Here is a 12,461-nt window from a genome sequence, read left to right as displayed (position 1 = left end):
ATTCCTCACTTGGTCTGGCTCATGTACTGTTTGTGCTTCTACATCTCTGTCACTGAAACAAGGAAAATGATGCATTTCTTAGAAAATCAGTCTTGATCAGAGAAAAATCAGCGTTAAAGGACAGATCTCCCTACAGCAACTGAACAAATGAGAGGGATAAAGAGTTTAACACCACTCTAGATTTGCTGAAAGGGATGAGCCACCTTCAATTTAGTGGTCTCTGGCAGAGACAGAAAAACCTCACCTAACCCTGGTGCTGGATGTGTTGGTCCAAGCAGCTCAAGTATCTTGAGCCCCAGTGCCAATTGAGGTTTTCCAAATGTCATTGTGGAATTTGAAATCAGTTTGTTCCTTTTAATTACTTCTGTCATATATCTTCGATTTAATTGGTTTCCATGGTGTTTCTTCAACAAATAAGCAAATGAATTCAAATTTTGAAGCTTGTCAGGCTGAAAGGAAGGGCTTGACCTGCAATGTGCTGTCACTCATCTCCCACTGGCCGGTCCTGTATTGCTGTTTGCAATATCCCTGTTACAGGTACAACCAAATGCTTGAACCCTGCAATCAGATTCCTGAGATACTTTGACCTCTTGATTTAAGATTGTTCTTTCTCTCAGACTGAGCTGGAAAGAGAAACTTTTTCTGCAGGAGAGGTAGCAAGGAACTGGACTTCTGTGAATCACATTTTTCCAGAGGGATTATTTTAAGGATGAAGATCTATCCTTGGACAGTGGTAGTGCAAGTGGCAGTGCAGTCACAGCCTGCAGAAGGAGTCACAACAAAAAATAATGACTGCCAGGGATTTAGTGTTGGAAACCAACCTCCAATGGATTTTAAAAAGCCATTAATTAGTGATTTTCTACTGCCGGTGGCTTAGTGTTCTGTTCAAAACTGGTGGTTTCCTACTTTGCTGCCAGTCCCTTGAGCCACCTCCTCTTCTCTCTCTCTTAGCTGGAAGTAATGTTGGATTTCAGTATTAAAATCACCACTTGAAACTGTAAAGATCTGGTTCACAGCAGGAGGGAAGTCTGGAGGTAAGGCCACATCACCCTGGGCATCTTTGTTATCCCGGTAATTCAGAGTTTGCTGGGTGACCTCAGAGCTCCTCTGTGCTTTGAGTGAGCACAAGGACATCTCACAGCTTTGTGTCAGGCTTTTGCCAGAAATTTCCAGACTGAGAATTGCATAACTTGAATTTCCTGTGTTTTAGCTGGATTTCAGTCATGTTCTGCCCCTGTGCAGTTTTCTGCTGCCACCTCCCAGCAGAGCCGTAGCAGCTTCCTTGATTTATTCCAGTGTATGTGCAGTTAATATGGCCATGGAAAATGCCGTAGAAGTAGAGATGAATAATTTTTCACTGAGGGAAAACTAGGGGGAACCTATTTGGATGGGATTAGAGAATATTAAATTAGAGGAAACAGGCTAAGATGACCCATTTAGATAGAAAGTTTCCAGATTAAACCACAGATATCTTTTAAAAACGATAAATGGGATTGTGAAGGGGAAAGAAGAAAACGGAGCCTTAAATTTTTTTAAAAGCTTGAATATAAATAGAGATTAAGATTGAAGAGTTGCAAAGCTGCCATGGTAAGAGAGTAGTTGGGTTACTCCTAAGAGTAGGAGTCACCTGGGTGCAGTTACCATTTCACTGCCTCATTTTTACTCTTAGTAGGGTGAGAGTCAGTGCAGGAGAGGAGTTTGAGGCATGTTGTGAACACAGAACTCTTGATCTTGGCCTCGCAGGAATTAAGAATTTATCTAAAACTAAGTCCTGTAGCCAACACAGGACTTTATCTCTACTGAGATCTCCATAAATATGGGAGTAATTACTTGAGCTTTGTAGTCCATATTGATTAATTAATGTGTGTTAATAGTGAGTTGTGACCGTCAGTATGTTTTACATCCCTCAAAGTATGATTTCTGATAGAGCCAGACAGTTTCACTGTCGTCACTTCCAATTCACCTGAATTATCAGGCCAGAGCTTATGAATTTAACTGCCAGCAATGGCAGCAGAGTCTGCGTGGTGAGTAAAAGAAGATCAGAGTGAATAATGCAGATGGAGAAGGACTGGATGGAAGCCTTGTCATCACTTAGGAGAAACAACAGGAAGAAAAGAACAAGAGTGTGAACTCTACCAAGTCAGCACAGGTTGAAGAACAGGCACTGGACTTTAAGTGACTTGGAAAATCACCACAGGCTGAGCTGTACCTGTCCAGTGTCCTTTAAATGTGACACAAAACAGGTTAATGAAACTCAGGTAATAGAAAACTCAGCTGATTTTCTCCTTTTGTCTTCGGTGACAAGGTATTGTGTAAATAGTGGGTGACTGGGAGCATTCATTTGGCTTTTTTAGCATCTTTAACTGAAACAGTGTCCTGCCTGAGCCCTTGGTTTTACTTTCAGGTAAACCAGATGAGTTAATCCATGATTTCACAGCAAACGTGACCTAAAGAAAAATCTTGTTGGATGGTAAAGTTCTTTTTCCTCAAAAGGGTTTGGCACAGCTGCCCAGGGAAGTGGTGAATTCCCATCCCTGGAGGGATTTAAAAGCTGTGTGCATGTGACACTTGGGGACATGGGGCAGTGGTGGCCTTGGCAGTGAGGAATGTAGACTGGGTCTTGTCTGTCATGCAGGAAATTTCCCTGCTTGGGGTCTGGGTTACACAAAGAAATGTTTGTTTCTTTAAGAGCTTTAATTAGGATATTCATTTCTTTCTGAAATGCTTTTAACTAAAATAAAACTCTGGTATGGAAGCCGCAGTGGCCAGAAGCCCATGGTTTTTGCTATTATGATTTATTTTCTTCAAGGAGACACTATTATCTATTCCTGAGTTCTCCAAGTGTAATCTCTGTCTTCACTAAGGCTGTGCCAGTAACACTGCACTTGCAAACTTTTTCTAGTGGAAAATAATTTGCTTTGTAGTTAAGTACAAAAGCAGGGGTAGGTGAAGTTCACTGTTTGCTGGGTTTGGATTTTAGTTTTCTGAAATAATTAATTTCTCTTTAAGGAAGTGTTTTAGTTGTTAGTGCTGCTGATGGATGCTGAAGGAGAACGAAGGTGCCTGAAATACTTCAGAATGTCTCTTTTTCTTGATGTGGGGAAGAGGTGGTGGAAATCCTGGTGATGGCTTCGCTTGAAAGTTGTCCTGCACCTTATCATGTGTGATGCTACAGATGGATATGTAGTGAGAAAATGCTCAGTTTGGCCAGGCTCTTGTTCTGCCTTCTTGGAAAATTCCTGTGTGACTTTGAACAAGTCATTTGGTGCTGTCCAAAGTCCACCCCCTCTCTGGGAGCTCTTGGCCACAAAAATTAGTTTAGCGTTACTTCCCTGCCTCACAGGGGTCTTGTGATTGGAGTATTTAGATACCCCAGGTGGCAGAATTAATGGAGAAGAGTTCTGAGATTCTGCCTGCATTTTAATAAAGGATTGGTCAAATTTTGAAATTAGATGGAGGAGGCAGAAGACAGCACTGTACTCTGTACACTGTACTGTGTAATTGTGATGGCTAGAAATTATGAATTATGATTCTACAATAATTATGAATTACCGTAGAATCCCAGGGTGGTTTGGGTTGGAATCCCAGAGTGTTTTGGCTTGGAAAGGACCTTCAAGCTCATCCAGTCCCACCCCCTGCCATGGGCAGGGACACCTTCCTCTACCCCAGGTTGCTCCAAGCCCCGTCCAGCCTGACTTTGGACACTTCCAGGGATGGGTCAGTCTGGTGTCTAGGGCAGGCCCATGTTGAGGTTTATTGGTGACTTTTTTAATGATTCTGTTTCTTCAAAGTGTTTTGATGTGTCCATGAGATTTACTGTAACTGAAGCACGCAAGTCCTGCTTTGAGAGTTGTTACAGAGCTTATATATCCAAAGTTTAGGCTTTGGCTCCCAAATCCAAAAGCTCCTCCTTGCTCTTGGCACAGGTTTGGGCTTTGGGCCCTGGTTCAGCACTCAGCTGCCACTACAGTTTTTCTCTCTGCGTGTTAGTCCTGCTGATCCCTCATTCTGCCCTTGAATCCAGGCTCAGAGTTTGAATTCCTGCCTTGTTGCTGTAGAATTGCAACAATAGCAGGAAACCCAGATTTTGGAAGCAGGGAAGGTTAGGGTTAGACAGATAAGGTGTCAGTGTGAATCAGTGTGTGCCTTGAGTAGAATTCAGAAGTATCTGGCTGCCAGCCCTGTGCTTAGTCAGAGGTCAGTCCCTTTTGTAAGACTTGGATTATGACAATAATTGCCATTTATATTATATTTTTGCCTTGTAAGATCAATCTCAAGTTCTCTCTCTCTTTCCCAGAGATGTAAAGCAGAGTAAGTTACTCACCCAAGTGACAAAACAACTGGGTTTGCTCACTGCCAGCATCCATTAAAATTATTTTATCAGCAGAGAATTTCAGAGAATAAGTGGAAGAACAGCTTGTGTAGAACAGTGTGTCGGGGTTTGGGGCTCTTTAGCCAGCTGAGAAACTTGAAGCCTCCTGAAGAAACGATGTGTTGATATTCTGCTCTCAGCTTTGCCTCCTCTAATTTGTGTAGCGGTGAGTATTTGATTACGCCGGATTTATTTTCAGAAGTTTCAGGCTGCTCTTATTAATTGTCCCCGTTTTGATGGAAGGCGTGTGGCAGAGCTCTGCATTCCCGAGCCGCTGTTTTGCATCCCTAAACAGAGCCGGTGACGCTGAGGCTCCGGGGCTCAGCTCAGAGCCTGATTTCCCTCCTCTTGCTGCAGCGCCAGGATGAGAGCAGTCATTACAAGAATTACATTTTGTTTGTGAATCAGGATGAATGGGAGTAGAGGCCTTTTTTTTTCTTTTTTTTTTTCTTTTTTTTTTTTTTTTTTAAAATCAGAACCCAGAGATGCAACTGCAGGAGATAATTATGCAAACGTATGGGGATGAGGATGGCTCTGTGTTCGTTGACATGATGAGCACTTCAGGCCTGAGGTTTTTTCTCTCTCTCCCTCTCTTGAAAACTGGTACAACTCCTCTGAAAATACTGGAGTTGCAACTGATGAGTGTAAGTGATGAGTCAGATCCTTAATCCTCTGTTGCGCCCCAGAATTCACAGCATCAGCTCCTGGTTTTGAAGGCAGCTTTGCTTAATATGGTGCAAAGTTTTAGGTGCTTCTGAAATATTTATATGGCTGTGAATCATCGAATCACACAATGGTTTGGATTGCAAGGAACCTTAAAGATCATCCCATTCCAATGGCAGGGATGCCACTGACTGTCCCAGGTTGCTCCAAGCCCTGTCCAGCCTGGCCTTGGACACTTCCAGGGATCCAGGGGCAGCCACAGCTTCTCTGGGAAACCTGTGCCAGGACCTCACCACCCTCCAAATTGAAGCAGACTCATTTGTTCACCAAGAACAGAAACGGCCAAAGCTTGATTTTTAGAAAACTGGATACTGTTCTGCCCTAAATGCCCCAATTCTCTTCCAGCAGCACTTTAGAGCTTTAGAGCTGCCCTGGAAGGGTCACAGTCTTTGCCTCTGGGCTTGATGATCCTCATGTGTCCTTCCAACTCAGAATATTCTGGGATTTTTTTGGTGATACGTGTCAGTGCTGTTTGTGGAACAGCTGTAGCTCAATGAAAGCCCTTCCTTTGAGTGTCTTGGAAGAACCAGCTGTGTTCTTTGGGACGGGGCCCTGATCAACCTCGTCTCTCAGTGCCATCCCTGCCCATGGCAGATGAGCTTTAAGGTCCCTTCTAACCAGCAGCAGCCTGGGATTCTGTGTAGAAGAGGAAGGACTGAACAAAACTATGCTTGGTCCTCAGATCTCATAAATCTGTGTGGAGAAAGAAACAAGCTTGCATAACCTAGAACAGGGTTAAAAAATTCAGAGTGGGCAGCTGGAAGTGGAGTTTCTTTGTAGTCGCTGGTTCTTGTAGGAAGCATCTGGAGCAGTACTTCATGTGAATTTGGTGGTTGAATATCAGGCTGGGTGATAAGCAAATTACATTGCTTTGGAAATAGCAATGCCATCCTTACTGCCTGTTTTTAACATCAGGAGGACATCCACCTCCAGAGCTGTTCAGGCTGCAGCTCTCACCAGTAGTGGATGCACAGGCACACAGGAAAAATCTGACAGGTTAAGGAGTTCATCTTTCATCTGTGATGGTAATTAAAACTCTGGTTTAATTAATGAATTGTAGAAAGTGATTTTTTAGCAGTGTTCTTCGGAAGAACCCATTTCAGCTGGAAAGACACAATTTACATTGTGATTTTGCTCTTCCATTTAAATGGTGAGATGGCATTGAGTGACACCAAGGAGGTGCCTGTGATGTTATGAGAAATGCTGGTGCTGTGATAAATGAGATGACAAATCCTGGATGTCCCTGTGAGCAGGACAGTGCAGTGCAGGGGGGTCCTGCCCTGTGCTGCGTGTCAGAGAAGGGTAAATGTTGGCATCTCTCCCCATCCTGCTCTCCTCAGTTGATGGGAGTTGATCAGAATCGTTCTTAAACCAATTACCACACTTAGGATCCTGTTCTGAACACTTTGGCTCTTGCCCACATCCATATTATGCAGATTATATCAAATACAGGTCTTACAGCAAAAAGCACAACTGGTTTTGTCAGTCTTGAGCTTTGCTTATTAGATAAAGCAGTGAATTTTAATGGGAATTGGAGAAGGACCTCTGCAGAAGAGCATCTCCTCAGTGATGCTAGAGTGCTTCCTACTCATCTACAGTGAGTAGAAGAGTGGAAAAAATGATTTCTTGTGATCATTAAAGAGTCCAGAGCCATTTTCTCAAGTGTTAGAGGTGTTAAGGCTGCTGTCTGGCCTTATTCCCAAACGGGTAATTGAATTGCTTTGAACTTCTGCAAGTTCAATTGGACATGGACTTAGCTCGTAGCTGTTTTTATGGGATTATTCTGCTGTGCTCCATCACCTAGAAAGTTAAGTGTCGGGTAAATGGTTCTTGTATCAGCGTGGGCTTGGGCTGTGAGAGTAGGTGAGAAACTCTTGATGTGTTTTTCCTTACTTTTCTCTATACAGTGCAGGAAGATAAGGGAAGAGAGCACTCTGGCCACTGGAGATCAGAGCAGCCAAACTGGGGAGGGAGCCCCACATCCAAAGGGTGAAATTCATTAAAAAAAAAAAGAGTTTAAATAAACCTTGATGGAATGAGAAGGGAGGGCAGTGCTGGTGAGAGCAGCCCCTGGACAGCCTCCCCTCCACTAAGTCCCCTCAGAAGGGAAGGAGTGATGCTGCATGGGGCTGGTTGGGACCTGCTGGATATTTTATGTCTGTGGGTTTGGGAGGGAAAATAAACTCCTTTTTATTTACCTCCTTAGAGTTCTCCCTTCAGTCTGATACTCAGGTTCCTCAGGTTGCTTTTGGCTGAGCCATAAAAGATGAGCATGAAGTTTTAATGCTTTAGAATGGTACAATTGGACCATCTATTTGGGAGGATGATTGCCAACTTAGTGTAAGGAATGTAAATGAGTTTGATGCTTTAGGTTACTTACTTTTTTTTCTGTCAGGACCTAAAGAAACTTTGTTTTAAAGGGAAAGTTTCAGTTGTTAGAAAATTTGTCACTTCTAGTTTTGATCTTAATTAGAGATTTGCCGAGGTTTTGCTTGCAAAATTTCAGGGAGAAAAATGCGCAGCTGTTCTACCTTGGTTATCTCTCTTTTTTTGGGTGTCTCCCCAAGGAAATTCCACAGCCCATTGTCAGTGGTGGGAGTACTGATAGCAGATAAAGCATGGCATGTAGAGGATATTTTGCTACACGGGCAGCAAAGTTTGCCCACAGCAAAGTCAGTCCACAGTCCGTGTTCTCAGGAAAAGTATTTTCCATCCTGATTTTCTCCTGTACCCTGCAATCATTCTGCTTGTCTCTGTCTTATTTTATTCCTTGCTACTTTTGCAGTTGATCGTATTTCACAAGGAAAAAGAGGGGGAAGTAAATTGAATTACAGGTAGCCAGAGGAGTGCAGGAGGATAAGAGGCTCTTACTGCAGTGTGGGGAGGGATGAAGTGGTGAAGAATATCCACTCATTAATGAGGTGAATGAAATTAGGCTGATTCTAAAATGGCTGATTTAATTAACTGCTTTGTAAATTGATCTTTAAACAGGGTAAGTTTATTAATATATTTTAAAAAGGGAAAATAATCAAAGCCCTGCTCGAGTAACAGTTCTAAATAATGCTTGCCGTAGTTATTCATTAAAAAGTTGTGGATAGTTGGCAGTCTTGGAACATGTTCAGTAATACCACATTTTGCAATATTTGTTTTGGGCTTTTAATGGAAAATTCCAAGTTCCTGCAGTTGTTGTCAATACATAAAAGTCCCTCAGGATTATTTCTAGATCTCATGGCTGTGTAGAAAAGCACGTGAAGATAGGAACAGGAGTTCCAAATCAAGAAGACCAATGAGATGTGTCAGTGCAATATACGATGAATGTGTAAATATAAACAAGGCCCTTTGAACATCTCTGCATGACATTAGTGAGACCAGCAGGGAGATATTCTAATTTTGGTGTTCTTACCTCTTAAGTTGTTGAAAAATTACCCAGAAGTTTGAAGTGTTGGAGGGCTGGAAGAATTCTTTGCATGGACAGACCAGCAGATCATTGATTTTGGTGTTTTTGTTTGTTTTTTTTTTTCCAAGTTGTCCACTTTTTTCCAGTGGTTGTGTTGAACACAGTATCATGGTGTTGACACTAGGTTTGGTACTCTTACATTACTTTCTGCAAGGCCATAAAGTCTACTGATGGACAAGACACCAGAATACAAGTTGGAAGTCACTGAGTTTCTTATTCCTGGGGAAGAGGGTGGCCTTGCCCAGCAGCCTTTGCATCCCTGCGAACTGAAATTCCTGCACAAGCTCAGCTGTATCAAAGAGGGACAAATTGAGGCCTGAACTCTTTCCCTTGTAGGGCCACGAGCGACCAGAGCTCAACCCCTGTCCCTGCCTCCGAGAACTCTGCACTTCATTAGCTGGAATTCACTAAAGGACACTCAGGATTCACCAGATCATTACGTGTAATTCACTAAAGGAGATTAATTTGGCCTGGGCACCCAGATCCAGGAGCTGAGCCCTGACGCTTCAGACAAATTAGAAACGACACCCAAATTTTAGAGAGAATCGCTGGCCATGGCCACCAGCTGCTGCAGGAGGTGGTGAGGCCCTGGCACCAGAAAAGCTGTGGCTGCTCCATCCCTGGAAGTGTCCAGTTCCAGGCTGGACAGGGCTTGGAGCAACCTGGGATAGTGAAAGGTGTCGGTGCCCATGGCAGGGGGTGGAACTAAGTGATTTTACAGCCCCTTTCAGTCCAAACCATTCTGTAATTCCATGATTCCGTGTCGCTTGATGTTCTTGAAGCCATCTGGAAAGTCTTGCTTTTGTCAGATGGGAGTTTTTTAGTTCACGGAGCTACAAGGACAAAAGTTCTGGGTTTCTGTGTCTGTGATAAATGGATGATTAAATAATTCAAAGTATGTTTTAGTATTAAATGTTGAAGAGTCTGTTAAGGAGGAGTTTTGAGTGGAGGTAATTCTGTATGGAGGCTCTGGCTCATTAAATTCTCCCGTTCAAACAAAGAACTTGAGCGCATGAAACTTAGTATTGACAGATAAATGATTCAGGAAGGGGTGACATTAGACATACGGGTAAGAAATGCCCAAACCAGGTGATTCTCTGAGGAAGGGTGAGCTGGCGTGTCCTGTGAAAACCACCTCAAGGCCAGATGTTTAAAGAGATTTTCTGTTTGAAAACTCGGCTGCTCAGAGCTGTCTGTGATGAGTCGGTAAGTCCCTGTGACACTTCTCCCAAAGGTGGGAGAGGAGGATGGAGCAGCCCTGCCTCCCCCAGAGGCCAAACCTAGAACACAACATCTGTGTCCAAATGTTCCCTGTCAAGCTCCGAAGGTCTCAGGCTGGGATGCCACTTCCAAATTGTGGTTGTTACAATTGCAGTCAGTTGCAGGAGTTGAAAGTCGACTGCTGCATTGCCTGCCGTGCCCTCCTGTGGTTCAACAGTCTTGGTGCTTGTCTTGGAAAATTTAAAATGGCCTGGACGTTTCCAGTAATCAATTTTCTGGAGGACAGCACATTCCTGTTGGGCTGAAGCACTGATGTGGATGTAGAACGTCTGTCTTCTCACACAAGGCATTTTCTTGGATGGGAGTCATCTCCTTGCATTGTCCTCCTGCTTCCTTCTCCCACAAAACAATGGAAGGGGCTCAGTAGTTGCTGGACGAGGGCAAAGATGGGATTTTCTTCTCATTTTGTGTTTCCCAGGCTGCAGGTGCCATTTTTCTGGATTTGTGCATCCTGGCTTTTTCTCTACAGCTCTGCTTCAGCTGAGCCTCCAAGAAGCCAGGTCTCAGTGTTCTTCTTCAGCCCCAGCTATGGATCTTGAGTCATTCCATGACTCCTGTTGGGAGCTTCTCCATGCCAGGGCAGAAATGGACACGGGGAGTCATCCTCAAAATTTGTGGGGAGGAATAGGCAGCCCTGTCCCAGGAAGGTCTCTCAGCCTGACAGCCATCATCCCTCTCCTGGCTTTCACAGGGTCCTTGGAATTCTTCCTTGACTTTCCCTCAGCTGTGATTTGCTCTGGCTCGCAGGGATTGTACATCAGCTCTGTCACGTCTCCTGGAGTTTGAGTGATCTCTTCACCCTGCTCTCCTGCAGGAATGGCAGTAAACCCTTGACTCACGAGAAGATTCCTGAGAAGGATGGAAAATGCCGTATTCTGCTTGCCAAGTTCTGCCTGCCTTCCATCTGCCATCCTTTCTTCTCAAGATCTAGAGTTCTGAAGGAGGAGATCTTGTTGTTTGTGTGACATTTGGATCTGTAGCCAGGAGACTTGGGAAAGAAGAGCGATTAAGGGAGCATACTGTGATTTATTTTCAGTTCCATTTCTGGGCTTTGCAGCAAATAATGTTCATTGTTGTGGCACCGTGGGAAGTTTAGGAGTTAAAAATTATTTTGTTGAGCCACCAGGATGGTCGAGTTACCTGAGAAGCCAGTCTTAGGAGGGGAAGAGGCTGAAGACTTATTTCTTTAAATGAAAGCTCAGGAGTAATTGGATGTGCTGCACTTTCCTTGTCAGGGCAGGCAATCTCTGACAACATCCCAGGTTCAAAAGTTCCTAACTTCAGAAATCCAACTTCAGTCAAATCAACCTGGGTCCTACAGGCCACTAGAATTTCCGCTGGGTGTGTTTTTATCTTCTTTTTTTTTTAAAAGGTAGCAACGAAAGTTAGGGCCACTTGAACTCTTTGTAGTTAAGATTTGAAAGAGTTGAGATTCATAAAACTCACATCATAACTGGTTGAAACTTGTCCAGAAAAACTCAGATCTGTGGCCACCACAGAAATCTGAGATTCCTGTCTGGGGAGGTACTCAACACTGGGCAACATTTTGTGTGGAATCGAGTTGCAGCCTTAATTACTGAGCAACCACAGTCTCTGTAGCAGTGATTTATCAAAAGCAAAAGGGTGCAAACTACAGGGTTGGTGCAGGTGTGGGGAATGCAGGAAAGGTCCGAAATGCTGTTGGAGCACTCCAAGGAAAATAAACCTTTCTGCCGTGTAGTGAGGTTGGCATTCACGGCAGATGTCCGGCTGAGGTTGTTTGGTGGTGGATCTTGCAGCTGTCATGTGTGTGTGTGTGTGTGTCAAAGTTTTGCACCAAAATTTATAAAGTACTTTCCGTGTGCCACCTAGAACGATAGACCTGAAGTGTTTTGTATTTCACCTCATTTCCAGCCTGCTGGAAACCATGTCTCACTACACGGACGAGCCAAGATTCACCATAGAGCAGATCGACCTCCTGCAGCGCCTGAGACGCACGGGAATGACCAGGCATGAGATCCTGCACGCCCTGGAAACCTTGGACCGTCTCGACCAAGAGCATAGCGACAAATTCGGGAGGAGGTCCGGCTACGGAGGCGGCTCCTACGGCAACAGCACCAACAACGTCCCAGCCTCTTCCTCGACGGCCACGGCTTCCACGCAGACCCAGCACTCCGGGATGTCCCCGTCCCCGAGCAACAGTTACGACACCTCCCCACAGCCTTGCACTACGAATCAGAACGGGAGGGAGAGTAACGAGAGGTTGTCCGCCTTCAACGGGAAGATGTCGCCCACCCGCTACCCCCTGGCCAACAGCCTGGCCCAGAGGTCCTACAGCTTCGAGGCTTCCGAGGAGGACTTGGACATCGACGACAAAGTGGAGGAGCTGATGAGGTGAGTGGAGGTCTCTGTAAGAAGTTTGGAGATGAGGAGTGCCTCAGCAGGAATGGGTGTGTTGGAAGACGGCTCGGGTGGGGATTGTAGGGTGGTAAAATGCTGGCACGGGTTGTCCACGGAGGTGGTGGATGCCCCATCCCAGGAAACATTCAAGGTCAGGTGGGACACGGCTCTGAACAACCTGATCTAGCTGAAGATGCTCCTGCTTATTGCAGTAGGTTTGGACTAGATGACTTGAAATGTCTCTTCCAA

At 44.6% G+C, this 12,461-nt stretch overlaps 1 protein-coding gene across 10 annotated transcripts in view; it reads left to right on the top strand.

The window, feature by feature from the left end:
• The window catches only part of HMBOX1 (homeobox containing 1), a 105,382-nt gene that overhangs the window by 46,625 nt on the left and 46,296 nt on the right, over positions 1–12,461 (top strand). For all 10 annotated transcript variants that reach the window (XM_066180132.1, XM_066180133.1, XM_066180131.1 and 7 more), the window contains exon 3: positions 11,727–12,206. In XM_066180132.1, the coding sequence (XP_066036229.1) occupies positions 11,740–12,206 (467 nt within the window). In that variant the 5' untranslated portion in view covers positions 11,727–11,739. The remainder of the gene's footprint in view (positions 1–11,726; positions 12,207–12,461) is intronic.

The sequence above is a fragment of the Chamaea fasciata genome, unplaced genomic scaffold (assembly GCF_029207755.1).
Source record: "Chamaea fasciata isolate MVZ Bird 193981 ecotype frontalis unplaced genomic scaffold, bChaFas1.0.hap1 SCAF_3, whole genome shotgun sequence".
Classification (NCBI taxonomy): domain Eukaryota; kingdom Metazoa; phylum Chordata; class Aves; order Passeriformes; family Sylviidae; genus Chamaea; species Chamaea fasciata.
The sequence above is the reverse complement of the archived record's forward strand: the minus strand, read 5'-3'. Positions and strand labels throughout refer to the sequence as shown.